The sequence below is a fragment of the Drosophila takahashii genome, chromosome X (assembly GCF_030179915.1).
Source record: "Drosophila takahashii strain IR98-3 E-12201 chromosome X, DtakHiC1v2, whole genome shotgun sequence".
NCBI classification, from domain to species: domain Eukaryota; kingdom Metazoa; phylum Arthropoda; class Insecta; order Diptera; family Drosophilidae; genus Drosophila; species Drosophila takahashii.
In genome coordinates this window covers 8,553,226-8,577,492 of record NC_091683.1, presented here as the reverse complement: position 1 = coordinate 8,577,492, position 24,267 = coordinate 8,553,226, and the positions used below count along the sequence as shown (strand labels likewise).

Sequence of the window (24,267 nt, the reverse complement as noted above, 5' to 3'; positions counted from 1 at the left end):
CTACTTGGACAGCGGCTGATGCAAGAGATCCGCTGGAATTCACTGGGAGCCACTCCCCCAAAGGATTGGATGGAAAAAATAAGAAAAACAGTAACAGAAACAGAAAAACAAAAGCGAAAGCTCCCGAAAAGCGGAAGTTAAAACTAAGCAAAGGTTGGGGGGTGAAACGACTCGGTTGGGTTCATCGCATAAAACTAAAGTTCAGGGAGGGTGGCCCAGGTCAACGAACTTTGAAGTGGGACTTTTGGATAATTTACATAACATACGAAATTCTTTAAGTAATAAATGGGAATTAAAAAATTAAACGTTTTTCTAAATACATAAATGTTATAAATAATTTATATATAATTATAACAATAAGTAAAATAAATTCACACTTGTTTCTTATCTATAATTTAATCTGATATGAATTCTTAAATTTATTGAACTTTGTTTCATAACAAATCATTTCTGTTAATATATACATACATTTTAAAGATATCACATAATAAATTTGTATATTTTGTTATTATTGTGCGTAAGTGTACACATTTTAAAGATATAATTACATATTACATATGTTTTTATAATTAATTTTTATATTTTGTTAATAAATGTTGTGCTTAAGAATAAGTAAATAAATATATCTTTTAAAATAAAAGTGATTTAATTTAATTTAATAAAAAGTATGTAACTATTTCACTTACTGGATACATATTTTTCCATTTCCTTGGCTCTCTGGGGAGTTCCCTCTCTTTCTTTGTCGACTTCTCCCTGCACCTTTCTCCGTTGGGCCAACTACTTACTTTGGCCAGTGGAGCGGGCAATGTGTCACTTTCTACTGATTACAGGTTTTATTAAAGTGCTTTTACTTACTTCTGGTGGTGCTTTCTCTGCCTCTCTCGCTCTCTCTTCCGCCTGCTCTTACTCTCTTTCTCCTTCTCTGTTTTTGAAGTGGGCTCAATTTTTTAGCGGCCAGTTTCAGTTTTCAGTTATGCGTGAATCTTTCACAAGACTAAGTGACATTTTGCGGGCCGTTTAGTTGTCGCGTTTTTAATTTGAAAAACCTCAGTTTTGTTTATTGTTTTGTGTTTTCTTTTTTTGCTGTGTGGTGTATTGTGTGCGGTGCTGTTTGTGCTGGTTTATTTGCATTTTGAAATTGTTAATGAACTCAATTAAATATTTGGGTGCTTCGGAGTGTTCGCATTGCAATTAAGTTTGGCAAGCCGCATCTTTATTTTATTATATTTCGGGTGAGTTCATGAGTATAAAGCGGTTGAAAAGGCCGAAAAACTGAAAAAGCGGAAAAAAACGGGGAAGAGAGCGAAAATCCCAGCTCGAAATGTGTGTCAAAACGAAAGACTTAGGCAACGAACTTGCTAACTGGGCTAAGCCTCAACTCGAAATGCTGGCATAGGTCAGGTATATTTTTTCTTAAAAACCCACAGCTCAACGGGGGGTGGTCAATGGCAGGGGGGGAGGGGGTCTGCTATTGATTAGCGCCCGTCCATTAATCGCTTTGGCTACCGAAATTTGGCAACGGCGCCGACGTCAACAATGCAAAAGTGAAGACTGAAATGCGTTAATTGCTTCATAAATCAATTAACAAAAGCTAGAGACTTGGCCAATAGTATGTGCAAGTGTTGGAAAAAGTGAGAGTTTTATTGTTCTCCTATGACGGAAGCATATTGATTTTTAATTAAATTAAGCTAAGGAAAATATTCAGTGTAATATTTTAGGCAAACGCTTTGATTGATGTGTTATGAAGATTTTTTTTAATTTAACTTCTTTATATATTTAATAATTTTCAACTGTATTAAATAACATTTTTAATTTTGAAAAGGTTTTTTATTTAATTATGCAGTGCATTTTCTAGAAGCCGATAAGTTTCATTTTGAAAACTATTTATACAAATTAAATTATTTTATTTTATTAATTTTAGTACATTTTCTTTTTCTTTTACAAGTAATAATTTATTATTTTCTATTTTATAAAAAATTGTAATAGGATGTTATATTTTTAAAGCATAATGCAGTGAATTTTCTAGAAGCCCTTTGGTTTCTTTTTGATTTTTCGGGGTTAACTACCTGGTAACCTGCTGGCGACTTTCGGCCTGACCCCTGAGTGAGGATGAATGAGCTGTCTGGGCTGAGAGCCAAAGAAACACCGACTGGTCTGGGCCATGCAAGAGTGGCCTAACCCAAAGAAACCAAGAAACCGGTAACGGTCTCAAGGTCGTTCGCTGTCGAGTCGATGGCTCTGGCCAGATAAGCCCCAAGCCCCAATCCCCAAGCCCAAGATACAGCAGCCAGTTCAGCCATCAACGCGCTTTGGGCTAAAAGCTAAAAGCCATCAGCCATAAGCAATAACAAAAGCCAGCGATGATAGCTGAAATCGAAAACGAGGGAAAAAGCGAAAGTAAACGCCATGAAAGTGGAGCAGTCGAGCTGGAAATCCGAAGTCCGAAAAACCGAAAACCGAAATCCGAAATCCAAGTCCCAAATCCGCCGAAGGCAAACCGGCGAGGGGGCGTCTCTATATAAACAGAGAGATATATGTACAGGTGTCATATCTAAGTCGGTCAATAAGTTTATTGACCAGACGACGCTCCATATTTTTTATCGGGGGGGTTATGCAAACGCGATATCGAAAAGCGTTGAAACTTATCATAAAACAATGCCCTCTTTTTTTTTTTGGTTCGCTTATTATGTAAATCGTGAAATTTCCACCCCTTTTCGGGATTTTATGTTTCAATTATGAGCTTTAAAGTCCGTATCGCACATCTTGTATTATCCGAATTTTCACACATTTTAACGATGATATTTTATGTTTTCCTATGAATGGCTTTTTATTGTTCGCAGATCTTTTTCCCCCATTATAAAAATATTTTTTAGTAATACTCTTGAATTGGATTTCATAAGCCTATGGCATTTTATGCATTTAGCTTAGAAGTGATTTCCAATTTACGGCTCATTTAACAGCACTAAGTTCTGCACGGCAATTAAGCAAAGTGATCAAAGATTCGAAATGCCTTTCAAAAAAGCTAAAGCCAAAATGATATTATTACGGGGCGACCTTCGCCGGCCGCCAGTGGCGAGATTTATTAATACTATAATTACATTAATGGCTGAGCAAACAAATAAACGCCACCTGACACCAGAATCGGATTCTAAAACCGAGTCTGAATCTCCGGCAACCTTTGATTCATTTTGTTTTGGCCAAGAACAAAGTTCGCCTGTCCGAGTCTCAATTCTGAGTCGCCGGTGAATGGTCAACTGGTCAACTAAACTGGCCGACTGGCAACGCCTTTTCCAATTAAATTCGACCCGGCTATTGGGCACAAAACAAAAGCTCTTGATGTGAAGGATTGGCTTAAACACGCTCTTAATATATTAACTAAATTAACTTTTTTTCGATTTGCGGATCAATTAGGCTGCCTTTTCCTTGGCTCATTGCCAGTTTTAGGAGATTGTCTTGGCTTAAATAAGTCAATTGGTTTCATTACTAAATATAAATCAAATGAAATATCACATTATATTTAATTTATATATATTTCTGTATTTAAGCTACCCAGAAAATGTTTTTGTTTGCGAAAATAAATAATATAATAATATAAAAATTAATAATATTTAAAAAAATATATATAGAATATTTTTAAATTATGGAGATATTTAGGTATTTTAAAAGGGACCTTTAAAAGTAAGTGTTTATTAAAAAATCTCATATTTGTCACCGTGCGATTAGCATAAATTTCAGTTTTTATTATAAAAATTTGGCAACTCCAGCGTTTATTTTCCCGAATCCTATGACTTTTCCTGCGGTTAAATGGCAAAAAGACTTGCGCAAAGCCATCGGCAGTTCATTAGAGGCGGAGATGAATACATTAGATGGAATGGGATGCGGAATCGAGTGGTGGCTTCTGCTCCTCCTTCACCCGCTTAACGAGCCGCGTTCGAAATGAAATTGTTAACGGTTAATGGTTATGGCTCCCAAGTTTTCGGCGTGTAGAAGTGGTAACTCGTAAAGCTAGGGGCCTGTTTTTTATTTTCCATTTTCCTATATCTCTTTTTATTATTTAATTTTTTTTTAGTACTTTTTTTTTGGTTTTTCCTGCGTGCACTTAGCGGAGTCATCGTGGCCAGAACAGCGATGAGCAGGTGACATTAATGCCGTGGCCCGAAGCTGAAACTAAGCAAGAAAAAAAGCAAAGCACAGCGCATAATGCATAATGACAACCGTTGCATAACCCCCCGCCAGTTGGGTAATGCCAAATTATGCCCCAACATGGCGAAGGGTATTATATGCTATATGGCATACGACCATATTTCCAGAGAACAAGTTGCCACCGGTTAGTACGGATTTAATGCGTCTGCCCCACTATTTTTGGCCCCTGACATTTTCGCTAAAAAAACTTAAAACTTAAACTGTAACCAAAAGGCGAAACTGGAAATGCAATGAAGATCTGGTTGTGTGGCAAACAAAAATAAATAAAGTCACTCGGGTTCAGGGGGCAAGGATTTGGGGCGCCTTTTTGGGGTCTTGGCCAGGCCAAAACGGCATGTTTCTGTTTCTGCGAGATTGGCTTGAATAAAAACCAAGACAAAGTACGCCCGTGTTTTGATGTTTTTTTTCTGCGTTTTTACTGTCATAAACATTATGACACGCGCTGTAAGACTGATGGACAGATTGACAGATTGACTTACTGACTGACTGGAGGGGCTGGCCAGCAGCAATTATGGCGTTCTAATTGAGGCGCCTCAACGGCAACGAGCTGTAATTGAATTTTCATGGATAATTTGCTAATTGAGCTGCCAAATTAGGCAGAACAACTGGCTGCTGGATCGTTTTTAAATGCCGATCTTTTCGATACATTTTTAATTTGAAATATGAAAGTGTCGCAAAAGATGGAAATTTCTATAAAATAAAGAAGGAGTCCCTAATTTTAAATATAATATTTCTTACTTAATAATATTAACAGGTCATAAATATTTAGATGTCAAATATAGTAACTTATACTTACCGGGCTCTAAATGGGTCAGAATGTGGCTTTAATTGTCAAAAAAAAAACATCTTCAAGGGCTTCGTGCGGCGACAAGAAAATTGAAAGTTAATTTAGCTAAGGCCACAAAGTAAGAGGCACTCGGGCATGCACTGGGCACAGGTTCTGCGATCTGTAAAAAAGACGAGAGATATAAAAAGACACAGACGAAGATGCTGAGATGAAGATGGAGATGGATCTGCAGGTGGAGGAGCTGCAGATCAGAGGCCCCTGAAGAGACAACTCCCGACCTTGTGACCCACAAAAACGCTGACAGCCGAGCGTGCACTTTGCATTTTGTCTCTTCTTCATTTTTTTATTTTTGCGGTTTCGTTGCTGAAATTTTTACATTTTTTATTTGTCATTTCAACGGATGCGCGCATTAATTTTGCTTTATCTGGGCCCCTCGCTCGGCTGTCGTCATATGAGCTGAGAAATAAAGCTGAAAACATGGCAAGGTGCGCCACCAGCACCTCTTCATGTCAATTAAGGATTATGTTTCGGTACCGTTCCGGCAAACGACCCAGATGACCTTGGGCCGAGGCGTTGATTGAGCCCGCACATTGATAAGCAAATTGCCGGATTGCCGCAAAAACGGGTTAAGTTAGGTGACTGGCGGCCAGGGGTTAAGTAGAAAGGTTTCTGCTTCCCAAGCGCCCAGAAATTGGCAGTGACATTTGCAATTAAACGAGAGCCTGATAGGTTGATTACAGGGGATATCCTCAAGGATTTCGGAATTAATGTGATAAGTCCTTGATTAAGTAACGTCTATCTTCACTAGCTAAAATAATTCTTTGAAAACAATTGCATAGTTAAAGTATTTTATTTATTATTTTTGAAAAGGTTTTACACATTCTTGGGGTTCTTTTTTCACAAAAATAGTTCTGTGAAAATACTCTTGTATTTATGCCTTACAATTTGAAATATTTATGTCCCAAACAATTTACTTAACAAAAAAAGTCGAAAATTGACCAATAAATCATGAAATTGCATGGGAAACATAATAAACATGCTAAAGTCGAGTGCAGATGATCTCATTCGGTTTTCGCCCAATTTAAATCTCAAAATTGACTTAATCAACTGCTTCGATTCGATTCGATTGAAATTGCAGGCGATTTATTTAGTTAATTGTTACGAATTCAGAACTCGGCTCGCAGAATTGACTAATTACACATGCAGCTTTTCGAATCGAATCAGATCGGTTTGGATCATATCGGATTGGATCGTATGGTATCAGATCCGATTGGATCGCATTGGAGTGCAGTCCATGCACTCGACATGCAATTCCAGTTATTAAGTTTCGTCTGAATTCGATACGCGCACTTTGACTCCAATTTATCGGTCTCCCTCTGTTTTCCGAAGGCGAGCGACTTGATTACATTTTCTTTAGCTTGTATTCTTTTTTTTATGTTTTTGTTCTCTAGCCGACGACATTTTACTTCTAGCCATAAATACGTATAATTTATGCTGATTATTAATCGTAAAAAGCGCATTAACATGCGAGTTTACATAGGCATTTCATTTCGACTTATGTTTGGTTCGATCTACTAGAAAATCCAGCTGGTGCTAAATTCTTAGTCAATGTTAGGGTCAAGGAAGGTGGCTTAGCTCTGGGTGAGGTTTTCAATTTATTTAATATTTATAGACTTATTTTTGATTTATTTTTGGATTTTTTAGATTTTTCTTTATTTTTTAATAAGCGGAATTACTTGTTTTCCAACCCATGATTTTTTAAGATTATATTACAAAAATTAAGGTCCTAGAATTTTATTTTGAAACCACGATCAATAAAATAAAATAAAAAATGTAGAACTCATATAAAACTTATTTATATATTTTTAAAAGTCTCCTTTCCTATTCCCAATGTTAAATATGCAAATTGAGAGAATGTTGATTCCCTTAGGACCTCAATCGCGACCCTTATATAACCACAGGCTTCCGAAAAAGTGCTTGAGAATGCACATTGCGCATACGCCGCGTATGACCGACTTGTGCCCCTGTTTGTGTAAGTGTGCGAGTGAGTGTGAGTGAGTGTGTGGCTTAATTGAAAGCCAAAGAGTACAAATTAAAAGCGCATTGCAGAAACAGCAGCAGAAACACCATTAACAAGACAACAACACCGGTGACTTAACATCTCCGGCGGCTGGTTTTGCACTTTATTGAGCGCTTTTCGTTCGGATTTGCGCTCAAAAACGTGTTTTTTGCGCCGGCGTTCCGCTCGAATCGCTGCCAGCGTCGCCGTCGACGTCTTGCATTCAAAGGCAGCGAATCCAACGAATTCAACGAATCCATGAATCCACGAATCGGGCGGCAATAAAATTCAATTTGGTCTGGGATTTTTGGTCGCTGTATTCGGTGGATCGGCACTGGATTTTTTGAGTGGACTGCGCAGCGGCGCTAAACAAAAAGCTCTGCGCATGCGCCGTGGGCTGTGTAACCGATTTTTTGGCCACTGCTAAATCATTGAAGTAACTTTCGTCCGCAGTCATTTGCTTAAAGTTAGTGAACGTGCTAGTATCGCGTATCTGGCGGCGCGGCATCCGAACGACAGAGAAAAACAAAAACCAAACATACACATTTTGTGGTTTTGAGCTTTAAGTGTTGTTTTTTGTTATTTTGCTATATTGCGGTACAGAAAAATAAATAAACATTTCCTATATAAAATAACTGAAAATTTTCCACAGCTAAAATCTCTAACAAAAGTTATTTTTTTGTTGTTGCAGAAAATAAATATGCAGTTCACCAGGAGCCGTTTGTTATTATCGATGGCCGTGCTATCGGCACTGCTATCGTTATCGCTGGGCCTGCCCGCTCCCCAGCAAATCAACTCTGAACTGGAGGCCAACTTCCAGGATACCAGCGATCCCGACTTGAATCCCATCAATGCAGAGGTAAAGAAATCTTAGAAAAAAAACTGAAACCCTCCGAGAAAAATCCGAAAATCCAACAAGGAAGTCTGCGAAAAAAGGGGAAAACTTGATTGTCTCCTGGCGTGAAAGTAACATTTCCCTCCCGCTCTCCCAATTTTTTTCTCTCTCCCTCTCTCATTTCCAACGCTTTTTTGCCCGTTGTGCAAGCTGCTAGCTGCTAATTTTATGGTGCATTGAACCGACTTCTGGCCAATTTTCTGGCCACCCGCCCGCTCGTATGCAAATCAGGCGAAATATTTAAAATGGACCAAGAGATCGGCTTAAAGCCAAATTCGATTCCGAATTCGTTGGCCATTCGACCGACCAGACGACCTTGATGGCGACAAAACTTGTTAACGACCTACGTTAACATTTCAAAATCATTCCAAAAGCCAAAACCGAAAAACCGAAATAAAACCAAAGCCAACGCCTTGGCCAAAGAGAGACGGGTAGATGCGGGCAGAAAGAGAGGGAAAGAGAGCGAGTGAGAGCATAAGGGAGCCTCTTCATGGCTCATCACCTCTTCTCCTCTCGCTTCCTCTTATTCGCACGGATTGTGAAACATTTCCGCGCCTCAAAAAGTTGGTTCATATATTTATTTCTTCGTCTTCGTGTTTATTGATTCAGCCATTCGCAGTGAAAAGCATTGAAATCGTGGTAATTGTGGGGGAAATTGGGGAAATTACAGAAATCCATGTGTTCATACTATTCACAAAATGATAGAAAATTCCATTTCATTCAGAAGACCTAAGCAAACGTTTAATTTAAACCTGCTTACAAATTTTCTGCCTTCAAAAATATTTAGAAATATTTAAAACTCTTTTCTTTATTTTTTGCAATATCCAAAGCATTATCTTAGCCAACATTTTTCCACTTTTCCATTCGAGTAGTAGTTAAACTTGTTGTAAATCCCTTCGCTTAACTGCTCGTTCAGCTTTCAACAACTGACCTGATTTAGCTCTATATAAATCATAGCTCACGCTTTTTGTTTGTCACTTCAACGGACAAAAACAAAAGGCGAAAAAAAGGTGTAGAGCGTAATGTGTTTAGCGTTTTGTTAAACTAATAAATCGCCTAGTTGTTTTAGCTTCTCGAAACCCAAAACGACCGAAAAAAAATAGACCATGTGGGCTGCTCGAGGCATTTTTTCTGTTGGGCAACCTCTCAAAAACTCTCAAGAGGGAGAATGGCAGAACAATGAACTGAAAACGCCAAAATGAATTGCATAATTTTCAAGATATTAGTCGTAATCAAAATCTGTGGGCTGAAGGCGAATTTTTGTTAAGCGTTTTCAAGCTGATTAACTGTCGTTGTCTTGTCTTTTTGTCTCTTTGACTTAAAGACCATTTCGTTCAACCTTTCAGCAACATGTTTGAAAATAATTTCGTTGACAGCCAACCTTAAAGAAATCTTTTGTTTTAATTACAGATTTTTAGAAGTTCAAAAAAATTATTTTTAAAGTAATTCATAAATGGTTTTTATTTTTTAATACCTTTTTAGTAAATACTTTTATTTCATAAATTGTTGATTTTGGCTTATGATAAATATTTTTTTAATTGTTCATTATTACTTAATATAATTTTTAAATTTCATTTCTTAAATTCCATTTCTTTTTGAATGATAAATGATGACTCATTTCTTAGATTGCATTTAATAAATTCAAATCATGTCAACTATTATTTTTTCATAACTTTATTAGAGGCTTAGAAGCCTTAATTTAAATGAAATAAAAAGGTCGTATAATTGCAAGTACGGAGAGTAATGCACTAAAATCGCAGCTGCTTCAGGTCGGCTGGAAATTCGATTCCGAGGGTTTGGATTTGGATTATGCGTTCGGGTTGGAAATGAGTTGATTTTGGCTCCGATATCGCGCTGCATACATATGGCCAAGTGACGATGTGAATTTTAAGTGCCTTGGACCAGCGAACGATTGAGAAGCGGTCCGAAAGTGCCAGATATACCAGATACCTTATACATACGGCCATAGACATATCGGCTTAGAATGACCGAAGGTCCCCGGGTCCACAAGTGATATAATTACTTATGTACGTACATGAGTGTTTTTATTATCTCTCTGCTTTTTTTCTTTGACCAGCCCCGAAAATTGGGTCAAGTCTAACTGGCCCCCCGGTTTCTGTCGAGTGCTTTTTTACCCGCTCTTTGGCAGCAATTAAACTTGAAGTCAGGTGTAATTAGGCAAAGAATCCAATCGATTAGAGCCAGACAAGTCCGAAAATGCCCGATCGATCGGCAATTAGGCAAGAAAAAACATGACTGTAAGAATAAATATATATACTTAGAGATCGTAAAAGAAGTTGGCAAATATTGGCATGTGCCAAGAAATTACTATGTTGTGAACGAAAATATGTATTATTATTGAATTCTTAACAAAATAGATTTTTTTCGAAAATATTTCAAAAACGTTTGGTTAAAATTGGTATCAAAAATACTAAAAATAATATTAAAAAGTCTTGCAAACAATCCAAGAGAGGACCAATTTTACCTGGCTTCCATTGATCCCTTCCCTTGTGGGTGATCCTGTATTTTCCACTTCGATTTCCCTTTTTCAGGAGGTGTTAGGTGTCCAGGAGCGCAACAAAAGAAAACTGCCCGATGCCACATTCGAGGCTAAGAATGCGGTGCTTGGCTTTGTCTTTGGTGTGAGTATATAAAAAAAGTTCATAAAATATAAAAAAATATAATATATAAAATCAAAAATATTTCCCCAAAATAATAATAGAAAATCGACAACTTCCTGGACACTAAGACCCGGGTGATTGAGCAGCTGGACCGTTCGAATATCGAGAAGAACAAGCAGTGGGACATCAAGTCGCCGGTGCCCATCAAGGACTTCCAGACCCTCATCACCGCCGTCGTCTCGCCGAAGATCCGTTCGATTGGCAACATTGCTAATGACCTGACCACCGGTGTGCTGACCACCATCACCGCCTTCAGCGGCTCCTCTTCAGGCGGCGGCAATGCGAATGCCGGGCTGGGAAATGTGGTATCCAAGTTCCTCGGCTTCTCGGGACCCATCCTGCAGGGATCCTCCGGCGGCGTCAATGGCATTGCCGGCGTGACGTCACCTGCTCCCGATTCCGATGAGGCGGGCTACTAGGGAAGGATACTACCTACGATACGAGACCAACGATCCAATGAGAGCTGTAACTTATCGTTGAACCCTTTTCTATCCCCTCACCATCCATCAGAATCTTTGTTGAATTTCCAACTCGAATCGTTTTTAGGTTTTTTTTTGTTTACACCCCTAGTTAAGTTTCATGTTTGTAAATATTCGGCATAAACAAAAAATATATATATAAATAATGTATGTAGAAAAATCCACGACACCACAAAAGCGAATAAAACCGAAAACAGAAAACCAATTTACTTCACACTCTAGTTTCAATGGCGGCCTTGGCCTTGGGTTTTTTGGATTTTCGATGTTGGGTTTTTGGATTTTGGATTTGAATTTTACGGCCATCTCTGCTCACTCACTTCGCTCATCTGTACTCATCTCTATATATTTATCTATATATTTATCAGACCAAGAGGCGTCGTCGGGCGGGGGGCAAAGATCTGAGCGATGCCGCCGAAATCATGAGCGACGCCTCCCTGGAACTGCCCTCCGAGCTGCTCAACAAGTCCCTGCTGACGGTCACCAATATCTCCAAGTCGCTATCCCGACTGATCCTGGTAAGTGGTGGTCATATATGGATTTTTAGATTTTTCTTTTGTTCTTTTGGAACTAGTCTTTAATTTTTAAAATTAAAAAACAAAAGTAATATAAAATATATAACTAAAGTTTTGAGCAAGAACCTTATATTATTTGTTGGCACATGCGTTTTACTAATATTTTCTTTAATATGCATGGATAATAATTTACAAATATTATTTAAAATTAATTAAATTAAATTAAATGTATTTTATATTTTTTAATTCCCCTCAGAACTCCGCTCGTCGCTACTCCCGCTTCGTGCTCTTCTTCAAGCCAGTTTTCGGAGATGCCCTGGTGGTCAAGGGTTCCGAGGATCCCACCACAACCACAACTGTGCGCACCACCACAACCACCGAAGAGACTGACAAGCTCAACGAAGTCTAAATCGAATTTATTTTATGTTTATTTCTAATTTTTGTTTATTTTTTTTTAACCTGTTGGGTGTTTTTTTGTTGTTAAAGTGTGACTGGTGAAATATACTGAATACCTATTTATGAAACAGCCCGCGGACGAACCAGCATGCGAACAATTTTCAGAGAGCCTTTGGGTCCGTCGAGGAAACCGCGCCACAAGATGCCTTTGAAGCCATCGACATCTCGCTCTAGGAGGCGTTGATAGAGTCCAAAGGGGTTGCTGTGGGTTATATTTATATTTAAATAAATGCAATAAAAATCCAAAAAAAAACTATAAACCCACCTGAGATTGCAGGAACTGCCATACCAAAAGGCCCCCGACTGCTGGGCCGCACAATTCGCCTCGCTTTCGTCATTATCCCGATCGTGGGTGCTGAACTTCTTGCCCGTGTGCTGACGCAGTGCATCGGCGGCATCGCCCTGGTATTTTCCCAGGACATTCAGGCGATACTGCTCCGACTCACTGCCGATGCTGAAGTGATCGTAGACGGCATAGCGCAGTTCCTGTTTCCTGTTCTGCAGCTGCACCAGCAGCTCGTAGTTATCGCTACTGGTTATCTGATGTAGCTTGTCCAATCCGATAAAGAACTCGGTGGTCAGAGGGCCGAAGCCTATTTGATAGTCGGCCCACTTGCGATTGAAGTCCTCGCTGCCGTCATAGCGATTTACCACCATGGTCCAACCGCCGTTCCTCACTTTCTGATCGCAGAAAACGAAGAAGGGCTCGACATTCGCACGCGGTCGGATTCGCACCACCCCGTGCTGCTGTTTGAGGCAGTTTTCGGGAGTCCCGGCGGATCCAGGAACTGCGCCACCAGTGCCCAGCAGTTGTGGCTCAATATCCAAGCTGCGGGGGGTACGAATTTTAATGGTATATTATTTATATTTTTTATTTACACCCACAATCGAGAGGCCAGAACATTGGGCGAACCGAGTGCCACCACCGGGGGACTTCCCGTTCTCCGCAGATCCACCAGCTGCTCCTGCAGACTTCCGATTTGCTCCTTTACACTGTCTATCTCCCTGCTCAGCGACTGCATCCGGGTGGTCAGGCCACTCAAGGACGAAACGGGACAACTCTGGGAGCTCTGGAAAAGCATATTAATAGGGGAAGATTAAACGATGCGTGAAAAAAGAATTATAATATTTATTCTTACTTTGATAACAAATGTGTATTCTTTTTTAATTTTTCCAACTTTCAATACTTATTCTTGAACTAGTTTTTAACTTATAATTATCTTATTAATATTATGTTTATAAAATTAAATTTTTAATATTATGTTGCTTAAATGTTGGATAAATATAAATTATGAACTGTTTTCTTTTGATTTAATTATGTTTAACAATTGGTTATAATATATTAAACCAATAATAATAAATAATATTTTAATTATACTAATCTAAAACATCGTATCAATATATTAGATGCACGAGAAACTGGTCTGCCCGTACAGTTCAAAGTTTACTGCTTTTCCGCGAAACTCTCCGACAAAACTCACCGCATTTTCCAAGGAGGGCGGCACCATCAGACCTCCGCCCAGATCTGTTTGCGTGGTGGACAGACAGGCCATGGCCATGACCAAGGCGTCCAGCTGGAGCATCTGCGACATTTTCCTACTCTCTTTCACTGGCCACTGGACTAGCTAACTGCGTGACTAACTAACTAAGTAACCAACTAGATACTAACTACCGATCGGAGGCACAATGCTAGTGCGAATGAAAACAAAGGTCACTCGATTGATTCGCATTGAGAAACGAGTATGCTAAGCAGCATCGACTAGTGTTGGGCAGTGCTTTCTCATCCAGTGATCATCGTACATTTAGTTAACAACACTTAAAAGTACACGGAGAAAAAAATGACCCAGGGTACCTTAATTATTTTTGTATGATTTATAGGATTTATGTAAAACAACTAAGAAAAGTTTGTAGAGATAGATCTTACATTTTTATATTTTTTTTGTATATTTTATTTATTTTTTAAATATTATTGTGTTCTTTGTTGTTCTACCTAAAACATATAATTTTCTTACTGAGACAATTAAATTTATATTTAAAGAAAAAAAATACGTAAAATAAATAAATTAAAAAATTAGATTAAATTATAAATAAATTAGTTTAAAATTTTATAGATCAGTGATCTTTGCGTCACGGTGATCGCTTTTGTCGTGACTTTTGTGGCATCTCCAATCATCCACCAGCTAGTAAGTAATCCAGTGAGGTAGTAAGCTAGTGAGCCAGCTTACTTAGTCAGTTGCCCAGACGAGCAGTTGCAACTGCGTTGCAGTCGCTGGCATTCGGAATTCAGGCTGGAATCGGAATCGGAATATATATATATATCGAGAATTATATATTATTAAATCGGAATGGCGCTGGAGGCGCTCGTCACGGCTTTGGCCTGCCTCAGCACCACCACAAATGCCACGAGCAACTTGCCAGGAAAACACTTTTCCGTGATAATGAGAAACTCGGCGGAGCCTTTTCTTCTCTCTGAAAATGTGCGTACAACTACAGTTTTAATATTACAAAAAAATATTTTTAAATACATTCTTCTTTTTCTTTTTAGGGCACTGCCAGCTGTCCTGTTAGCACTTTGGGTGGCCTAGCACTTCGGTGAGTTGCTTTTTAAAATGTTATAATTGATTTCCCATTAATGTGAAATTAACTTTTTAGCATACAATTCATGACGAATGAGCTGCAATCTCTTAAAAGTGAACTCAATGAACTGCAGGGACTTATAGAGGAATATAAAAATCAGGGCACTGGAGTGCCCATTGCAACCAGATTGTAAGTTAATAAGAGAGGGATGAAGACTAATTAAATTTTAAATATTCCTGGAATTTCATTTTTTATTTATAAATATGTTTTTCATTTTTGTAAAATATTTAAATGCCCTACAAATTTATATAGAACTTTTTAACAACCCGTAATTGTACAAAATATTTAATTCCATTTATTTAACTCATTGAATAAATTTATTTCGTCTTGCATGAATATTTCTGTAGTTCTAAAAATCCCCTCTCTTATTTCCTAGGCTCCGCCCATTGCCGCCCAGTGTCCAGACCTTTCCCCTGGCCCTGGCCACGCCCACCGATGATACGCCCAGGAATTGCCATGACGAGAAGCACGGGCAGGTGAGGATCCGGATTGCACCCGATGTGGAACCCTTCTTCGCGAGCTGCGACCAGAAGGTGAGGGGCGGCGGCTGGATGGTGATCGCCTATCGGTACGACGGCAGCGAGGACTTCAACAAGGACTGGCAGAACTACAAGTCGGGCTTTGGGGCCCTTAACGGGGAGTTCTTCATCGGCCTGGACAAGTTGCACCGCCTGACGAACAGCGAGCACCACGAGCTGCTCATCGTGATGCGAAATAAGAATCGGGAGGAGCGCTTCGCCCTGTACGATCACTTCAGTATTGGCAGCGAGTCGGAGAAGTATCTTCTGTATGTCCTGGGCGCCTACAAGGGCGATGCGGGCGATTCGCTGCGCTATCATGCGGGCAAGAAGTTCACCACCTTCGATCAGGACAACGATGATAATGGCCAGAACTGCGCCAGGACTCACGCGGGTGCCTGGTGGTACGGAAGGGAGTGCTTCGAGAGGTGAGTGAAAAAATACCTAGAGAATAAATATAAATATTTATTATGGAAAAAAAAAATTATCAGTAAAATTAATCATTAAACGATGCAGCGGCAGAATGTAAAAAACATCAAAAAAGATAAAAAAATAAAAAAGAGAAGGTATACAAATATAATAGGGAGTTAAATTACCCTTCTACAAATATTTAAAATTTATAAACAGGTTTATTCAGGCTGCCTAGCTCTCTGCTCTATTTAAATGAGGTGTAATTCCCACTAACTAGATAATTGCAAACACCTTTAGATAATTACACTTTAGACTCGAAAGCTACTGTAATTATATAGTAAAAATTTTAAAAATAGTTCTGAAAATTAAAATAAAAAATTGTGATTAACTATAAATAGTTTTTAAAATTCTTAATAATTAATATAATTTCCTATACATTTTTTTTAGCAACCTCTTTGGCACCTTCCAGTCGAAGTACGGCCAGGAGATTGGCTACTTCAAGGGCATCCTGTGGAAGACCTTCCTGCCAGGACCCACCGGCTCCCTCAGCTACGTCCGCATGCTCATCCGGCCGCTCAAGAAGTCGTAGGGGCCGCACTAAACACAAGACTCCTTAGCCATATAAACACACATAGACTACAATAAATGTCGATTATTTAGTAATTCAAGATGCTTGGCGAATTGTTGGGCAATTGTTTGTGCAAACATTTCTCCCTTTTGATCTGCTAGGCTGATTGCAAACGGGTTTTAATTATTGCAATTATTATATATACATATTTAGCATTAAGCGATGTTCAATTAATTGGCGAACAATACGCAACTCACACACACACAATCGCAGAGATGGGGGAAATAATGCCGCTCATTAATGGCATATTATCATGAGAAATTTTCGTTCTGCTCATTTGCATACAAAGGGGGCCAGAGAGGCTTTTGCTAAGCAACGGAAATTGTTTTCTCTAAAAATAAGCATATGCAATGATATCGAACGGCCCGCACTGCGTATACGTAATATCTGGGATAACGGGGCGTATGCGTAATGCGACTGTCATTGGCACCTAGCGTCGTCTCCTGCTTTGGCCTAAGAAATACGAGTATGGGCAAACTTAGACACCGGAATAAATTTCATAAATTTCAGCCAGGAGCAATTGAATGTTGAAAAGGAAGAGGACGAGGACAACTTCCTGGAGGATAAGGACGGGGGGCAAATAAGCTTCTGTGCAATTGTGTGCCAAATTCAATAAATAACAAGAGAAACTTGAGCAGTTATTGGGAGACAGCGCACAGGAAATACTCTGTCTTATTTAATTTCTGGGAAATTATGAAATAATCGTGGTGCCTATCACTGAAGTAAAATTACTCACTTTCCCGGAATGCAATAAATAAAAAAATTACAATGGAATGCCTACATTTATTTAATTTATGAGCTACTTTACATATTCATAAATTCTAGAAATTCAGAATAAATCAACTAGAACTTCGTTAAAACTCTGCAATCATTATAAACGTTTGCCGTGATCATTTGAAATATTTTTATATTTTTTTAGATAGCTAATATACCCGAATTATGGCTCCAGCTCATTGGCCGACATGATAGTAAATAAATTCGCTCACTCGAACTCCGTGAGCCCCGAACTTTTTGACAGAGTCTGAAAATATTAAACAAAGCGCACGATTCCGATTCCGCAAAACTCGACTCTCGACTGACAATGAAATGTTGGCCGAGTTGAGGGTGCCGGCGGAGCTACTTCATCAACTTCTTCTTTCACCTCAACTTCAACTTGCACTTGTTTGGCCTTTGTTTCGATTGTGTTTTTTCCTGTGTTTTCTGTTTTTTCCCTGTTTGTTCTTGTGTTTTTTGAATTTTCATAAAACTTTTGCTCGTTTGCCGCTAATAAATTATTTTCGGGGCGCAAAAAGTTTGGAGTTCCAGAGTTTCCACTGCCGCCGCTCCTCTAAGCTGTCCGCAGAAGGGACATTCCTCTGACTGTCTGTCTGTTTCTCGGGGGAAGGACTTCGATACCGATTCCATTTCCACTTCCACAAACTGCATATTGTCCAGTGGACCCTGGGCATTACAATCCTCGTTTGCCGTCGTTTGTTGTTTGTTATTCCTGTGTGTGCGCTTTGTTCATAAATAATTTGCCCCACAACTCAATTTCATGAGCGTAAATCACTGTGTGGTCACTTGGCACCACCCATTCACCCACCTCATTGTTTCACTTCTTCTTTTCAAATAATTCCCCCCATCTTGTTTCGTTGTTTTCCTTGCCGGCCATTTACCATACAATTCCTTATTTATATCCTGGCCAGCAAAGTTTGCCTTCTCCTTTGCCTTTTCCCACTTCATTGATGGAAGGACAAACGGACAGAGGGACTTACGGACAGACGGACAGCCTTGTGACTTTGTTGTCTTATGTGTGCTGGGGGGTGTTAAATCAACACAAAGTTGCCGCAAACTTTTCAATTGGCTTGACAAATATAAAGAAATTTACAATATCGCTTTCGGGGAGCACGGAATGAAAAAGAAAGAAAAAAACGGACAAAGGACTATCAAAATTCGAATGTCCAAGGCATATGGACTTTTTTGGGACCATAATAGCAGTGATTTTTCTCGCTTTATCTGTCTTTATCTTGTTATTTAAATTGGCGTTTTTTCTGTACCACATTTGAATTGTTCCAATTTAGTTTTACATATTTTAAATTAAAATAAAAAATACATTTTAATCTATAACTTTAATATATTCCTTTTTAAAAAATTGTTTTTTAAAATAATTAAATACTTAATAATACTTAAAAATAAATCTATAAAAATAATTCATCCAGCTTCCCTCGACTTAATACAAAAAAAGCTAGGAAAAATCCAAGAAGCTTCTGCAACACAAAACGGAAATCGTCACTTGATCGTCCTTCGGGGAAAGTTTACTTGGCTTTTCCGCCATCCACACCCCTTAACCCCTCGTCCCTTAGGGGGTGGCTAAGTGTATGCAACAACACTTTAATGCCCTGCTACGCATTCCGCACATGAAGTTGCAATAAAAACAACATTACACTAAATTCTCATATTTCTCTGGCTCCTCTCTCTTCGTTTTTCCCTTGCCCTTTCCCCCAGCTTGTTTATTCCTGGCCCGAAAACGAAAAAAAAGGAAATAAAAGGGCGGGCAGAAGGGCGTGCTGGCTGATTTTCCCCTTCAGAGCGGCAACGATAAATTGCAATTCCAAGTCACTTAAATTGCAACAAATAACAGGAGGCAGCTTGACAGCGAGAAAACGCAAACTGAGCAGCAGCCCCGTGAGATGTCAACGTGTTAAAGGCTGACAAAGGGGCGAATCGACCACGGAGGGGCGCTCGGGGGTTAAGGGAGTTTGCTCTCGGGGAATTCCGGTGGAGGTGGAAAGGCTCGTTTACCTTGGTTTCACAATTATGTAGATTTTTTTTCAAAAAAACAAGGTATTTTTTATGAAAAACTTGGATCTGGGTTTTTGGGAAAATTTTGAATTTTTTCTGTTTGTCTTTTTGCTATAACTTGGCCAACAATGGTCCTACACCAAAAATGAATACTGTTTTGAACAGATAACTAAAAAATAAAAAAATTCATAACACTTTCCGGGTGATCCTGCAAAAATAAAATTTTCGCCAATTTTCAATTTTTTTGTAAGGGGGTACCTCATGATTTTATACGAAAAATGGCTAAAAATTAAAATGTCCAGGTTTAAATGCCAATCGATCGGAAATTTAATAACGAGTTCAGAAATGTATGACATTCCATATTTGGATCAATATTTCCATTGTTACGGCAAAATAACCAAGTATTTTTTGTGAAAAATTTGGATCTGCGTTTTTGGGAAAATCTTTAATTTTTTTTCTGTTTGTTTTTTTGCTATAACTTGGCCAAAAATGGTCCTACACCAAAAATGAATACTGTTTTGAACAGATAACTAAAAAATAAAAAAATTTATAACACTTTCCGGGTGATCCTGCAAAAATAAAATTTTCGAAAATTTTCAATTTTTTTGTAAGGGGGTACCTCATGATTTTTTACGAAAAATGGCAAAAAAATAAAATGTCCAGGTTTAAGTGCCAATCGATAGTAAATTTAATAACGAGTTCAGAAAGGTATGACAATCCATATTTAGATCAATATTTCCTTTGTTACGGTGAAAAAACGAATTATTTTTTTGTGAAAAATTGGAATCTGGGTTTTTGATAAAAATTTGAATTTTTTTGTGTTTGTTTTTTTGCTATAACTTGGCCAAAAATGGTCGTACACCAAAAATGAATACTGTTTTGAACAGATAACTAAATAATAAAAAAATCCATAACACTTCCCGGATGATCCTGCAAAAATAAAATTTTCGAAAATTTTCAATTTTTTTGTAAGGGGGTACCTCATGATTTTTTACGAAAAATGGCAAAAAAATAAAATATCCAGGTTTAAATGCCAATCGATAGGAAATTTAGTAACGAGTTCAGAAAGGTATGACATTCCATATTTGGATCAATATTTCGATTGTTACGGCAAAAAAACGAAGTATTTTTTGTGAAAAACTTGGATCTGGGTTTTTGGGAAAATTTGATTTTTTTCTGTTTGTTTTTTTGCTATAACTTGGCCAAAAATGGTCCTACACCAAAAATACATACTGTTTTGAACAGATAACAAAAGAATAAATAAATCCAAGACATTTTCCGGGTGTTCTTGGAAAAATAACTTTTTGTTTATACCTTGATGCTTTAGCTTCCCTGAACTGCTTTCCTTGTTTTCTTTCCCTATTTGCCGCTTTATTTTATTGTAGTTCGTTGCCATTCCATTTGGTTTATGTTGTGCAATTGCTGTTGCCACTCAGAAAAAAAGGCAATAGCGAAATTCAGCAGTCAACAGAAAGTGTCAACGCTGATGCATGGACCAGATTTGTCGGACATCGCAGCGCCTTAGAAAACTTGGCTCTTATTGCATTTGGCCAAAATGCGAACGTTTTTATGAGCAGCTCGGACGCTGATTTATTTAGATTGAGAATTATGCTGGCCAACCAACAACTCCACCAACTGCAATATTTAAATAGACATAACTATAAAATTTTATTTAAATGTGCATTTGCTTTTAGCGACGGAAAAACAGGAACGGAATGAAATGCATTAAAAATGCATTTACAGCGAACCGCAAATGGTGGCAGGTGTGGTCAGGTAGACGGGTCACTGGGGGTCACGGGGGCGTGGGATCGGGGGGCGTGGCTAAGCCAACATGCCACGTAAAAACGAGTGGGCAAATAACTAAAAAAAACTTAGATAAATGCCAATGGCAAAGGCAAAAATGCTCGAAAGAGATTAGCATATGAAATAAGTAAGTGCAGTCGGAGAAAAAATAATTATTATTTTATTTAAACTTTACAAAATATATAATACTTAATTACTTAATTATTATTTAGTATTAAATTTAATGTTGAATTTATTAAGATAAAATTCTTTTTATATCATACATCTATTGTTTTTAATTTCCTAATAGTGTTTTTCTTATTTATTTTTACATAACTTTACATTTTTCTCTTAGTGCAACCAAAGATTAATATGTTTTTGCCATAAACACTATTTATTCAGGTATTTAATGAATTCGATTTAATTTGTTTTCCAGCTAAATATTGTCCATAAATAAATAAATGGCCGCTTTTTTTCCAGCTGGTCTGCCGTTTCCATTTGGCCAGCGAAGCCTGAAAGTTGGCTTCAATTAGTTGACGGATCAACTGGAACTAACCCCTGGACTTTTCCCTCGCTTTTCTCCATTTTTTTGGTTTGTACATTCGTTTTTTTCGCCTATTTTCTCTTGTGTTCTCTCTTTTGGCCGGAGTGGCCTCTTAATTAAAACGAAATGTTCACAGCCGCTTGGGCAATTCAGTTAGTTTCAATCTTCCCGCTCACCTGGATATCCTCCCATATTCCCCCCTCCCCGCCGATTTCCCCCCTCGATCCAAGTGCCATATATAACTCATAACGATTCGGTCGGCAGAATTGCAAAAAAAAGAAGTAAAACCTAAACGAAAAATGGCAAACAGAAACCCGAAAAAAATTGGTCAGGCCAATGGCTAAGCAGTCTGTGCCAAAAAAAAGAAAGCCGCAAAAAAGAAATGCAACTTTATGCGTGTGCTCCAAAAAAAAAAAAAAGCAGAGGAAAAACCAGAGAAAAGGAAGCGGGGGATTCCCATTTTTTGTGAGCTCGGCGAGGGCAAAAAGCTAAACAATGACAGCTGCAGCTGACGCGATGGGTGGTGGGTGGTGGGTGGTGGGCGGTGGGTGTTTTGATAGAGGGGGCTTCCCCGGCATTTACTTACGGTCGAACGCACTTCATCTGGAAACCATAAAATTGAAAAATGCTGCAGCGAACAAGGCGAAAGAGCGAGGCCATGGCAATGACGATGATGATGGCTCACCCCTGGCTAAGGGGTGGTGGCTAGGGGGGGTTAAGGGGCCTCAGTGGGTTAAGGCTAGCCCTAGCCCTATCCCTATACCCACGACTCTGCTGAGGTTTGGGTTCCGACTCTGGGTTTGGTTTTAAACCACACAAAAGTCATTTGAGCGCCGTCGTTAACATGTCACACACACAGCCCCACACACACAGACACTCGCCAGCCGGCAAACAATGCACTTGTCTTAGTGATGGCACTGTGAGAGGCGAGAGGTGAGAGTGTGTGTGTGAAGTACGCAGGAAATGGCGATTTTCTTTACTTTATAGATAAAATAAAAATAATAAATGGTAAATGGTAATAACAAACAATAATAAAATTATATTATAAAAATCCATTCACAAGTTCTTAAAAGAGTTTGTTTAAGATTTCTATTTTCTTAGCTTTATGAAAATCAAAATATTTATTTTAAATACAAAAAAAATCCCTTTTTTAAATTGATAGTTTATGTTTTATTATATTTTTTAAATATTTATTTAAATATGTATTTATTTTCATTAGTGTATTGTATTTTGATATATATTGTGTTTAAATATAAATTTATTTCGAAATATTTTCTTTTAATTTTCTATGGATATAATAAAATCTCCTTTTTTATTTTTTCCTACTTTGTCATCGCTATAATCTATATATTCTATATTTCACCGCTGGCCAACAATGCGGCCAACATCATGGCCATCATTGCCATCGCCATCGTCATCATCATCGCAATCATCAGCAGCAGTTGGCCTTTTCTTTTGGCTTAGACCGCTCCTTCTCCAGTGACTTTTGCCCCTTCTCAGCCCTTTAGCCCCTTTTAGCCCCCCCTTTTGGAAAGGCAACCGCAAAATGCGCGGGCCACATGACCATTTGGTTCTTTTCATTTGGCGATCGTCCCGCCCACAAACTGCCCCCTTTTCTCTTTTTTTTTTCTTTTTAACCCCCTTACATTTGTTGGTTCGGATATATGTATGTATGTGTTCACATATGACTTTGTTCATTTCGTTTGTTTTACAATAACAACAAAGAGGGGCAAAGGGTTAAGGGTTAAAGGGGAAGGGGTACTGAAAAGTGCGCTCATAATTAAAATGTTTGGCAGAAAAAAACAAAAAAAAAAGGAAGGAAAATGGGCAAGTAGAAGAATAAGCGGCTGCCAAATAGGAAATGAAAGAAAGAAAACGTTTGCCAGCTAAATGAAATGTTAACGGCAAATGTTAATGGCAGCCATTTCTCTCCCGCTCTATCATCATCTTTCTTTTGCCCCCTTCCACTTTCTCCTCCCACCTTTCTTCCAACCCTTTTATCATTGTTTTTTCGTAATTTTTTGTTGGTTTTTTTTAGCCCGTAGCGTTGGCGGACAATGAGGAATTCCAGTTTATTATCTACCGACAGGCGAAATGACTTTGAAATAACCATAAATATTCTGTACGAGTAACTTAAAAAGTAGATACAGGATTAATGTTTTAAATAGGGATTATGGTTTTTTGATCAGTGCAACTGTGTGATCTCACGATTTTAGTCCCCCAATTTTTAACACTAATGAGTTCTTTATTGTAAATGAACATCAACGATTTTTATTTAATAAATGTTTTTACCTTTAAGTTATTTGAAAAGTCAAAAAATTTAATATTTTATCTAGCTATTTATGAATATTTGTTTGGTCTAATATTTAAATATTCTTAATAGAATTTACCAACATCAGTTATTTTTTGTTTTCAAAAAAACAAAATAAATTCCTTAAATAATATTCATGATTAATCACCGTTTTAGCTACGGAAAAGTGTCCACTAAATGTATGGGAAAACTCACCTCAGATTTTCCCAGCAACCGAACGTAGAACAATTCTCCCAGCGACCGCTGGAAAATACAATTGTATGTTCTATTTCAACGGGGATTTCGCCGGCTGTTGTTGTTGCTGCTTTGTGAGCATTTTTACATTTGTCGACTATGCGAGCGCGTAATTAATTTCCCGCTGCTATAATTTGCATTGCAATCACAGCAACAGCCAAACAAAAAAAAACAAAAAACTAGCCACGACAATGCGAGCCGTTGGCATTTTTAATTACTTGCATGAGAATTAATTATGAAAATGGCGGCGAAGGGAGAATGCGGAAAAAGGCAGAGCGAATTGCTAAGCGGTGGAAAGCATAGAGGATAAGCGAGGGACAACGAAATGAAAGGGTTACAAATGCCAATT

At 38.3% G+C, this 24,267-nt stretch overlaps 4 protein-coding genes across 6 annotated transcripts; 2 read left to right on the top strand and 2 right to left on the bottom strand.

Moving 5' to 3' along the window:
• Positions 1-989: 989 nt before the first annotated feature.
• Positions 990-12,087, top strand: LOC108068071 (uncharacterized). Of its 3 annotated transcripts, none has more exons than XM_070219170.1 (4): positions 990-1,232; positions 7,741-7,908; positions 10,497-10,586; positions 10,667-11,110. In XM_070219170.1, the coding sequence occupies exons 2-4, from the start codon at positions 7,750-7,752 to the stop codon at positions 11,042-11,044; spliced, it is 627 nt and encodes a 208-aa protein (XP_070075271.1). In that variant the 5' UTR covers positions 990-1,232; positions 7,741-7,749; the 3' UTR covers positions 11,045-11,110. The 3 variants fall into 3 exon arrangements, with proteins under 3 accessions (XP_070075271.1, XP_070075272.1, XP_017012953.2); XM_070219171.1 differs by lacking the exons at positions 990-1,232; positions 10,497-10,586; positions 10,667-11,110 and adding exons at positions 7,493-7,646; positions 11,470-11,619; positions 11,873-12,087; XM_017157464.3 differs by lacking the exon at positions 990-1,232 and adding an exon at positions 7,499-7,646.
• LOC108068070 (fibrinogen-like protein A) lies at positions 12,017-12,918 on the bottom strand (the record flags this gene model as incomplete). Its single annotated transcript, XM_017157462.2, has 2 exons — positions 12,017-12,274; positions 12,338-12,918. Coding segments are annotated over 2 exons (723 nt in total), but the record flags the coding sequence as incomplete, so codon positions are not given.
• Positions 12,919-12,932: 14 nt separating this feature from the next.
• Positions 12,933-13,791, bottom strand: LOC123003405 (uncharacterized). The gene is made up of 2 exons (XM_044395861.1): positions 13,554-13,791; positions 12,933-13,142 (listed from the first exon to the last, which is right to left on the bottom strand). Exons 1-2 carry the CDS (start codon positions 13,662-13,664, stop codon positions 12,948-12,950), a joined length of 306 nt encoding a protein of 101 aa, XP_044251796.1. The 5' UTR covers positions 13,665-13,791; the 3' UTR covers positions 12,933-12,947.
• Positions 13,792-14,314: 523 nt separating this feature from the next.
• On the top strand, positions 14,315-16,301 carry LOC108068069 (ryncolin-2). The gene is made up of 5 exons (XM_017157461.3): positions 14,315-14,549; positions 14,618-14,664; positions 14,725-14,838; positions 15,086-15,655; positions 16,086-16,301. Exons 1-5 carry the CDS (start codon positions 14,418-14,420, stop codon positions 16,225-16,227), a joined length of 1,005 nt encoding a protein of 334 aa, XP_017012950.2. The 5' UTR covers positions 14,315-14,417; the 3' UTR covers positions 16,228-16,301.
• Positions 16,302-24,267: the final 7,966 nt, after the last annotated feature.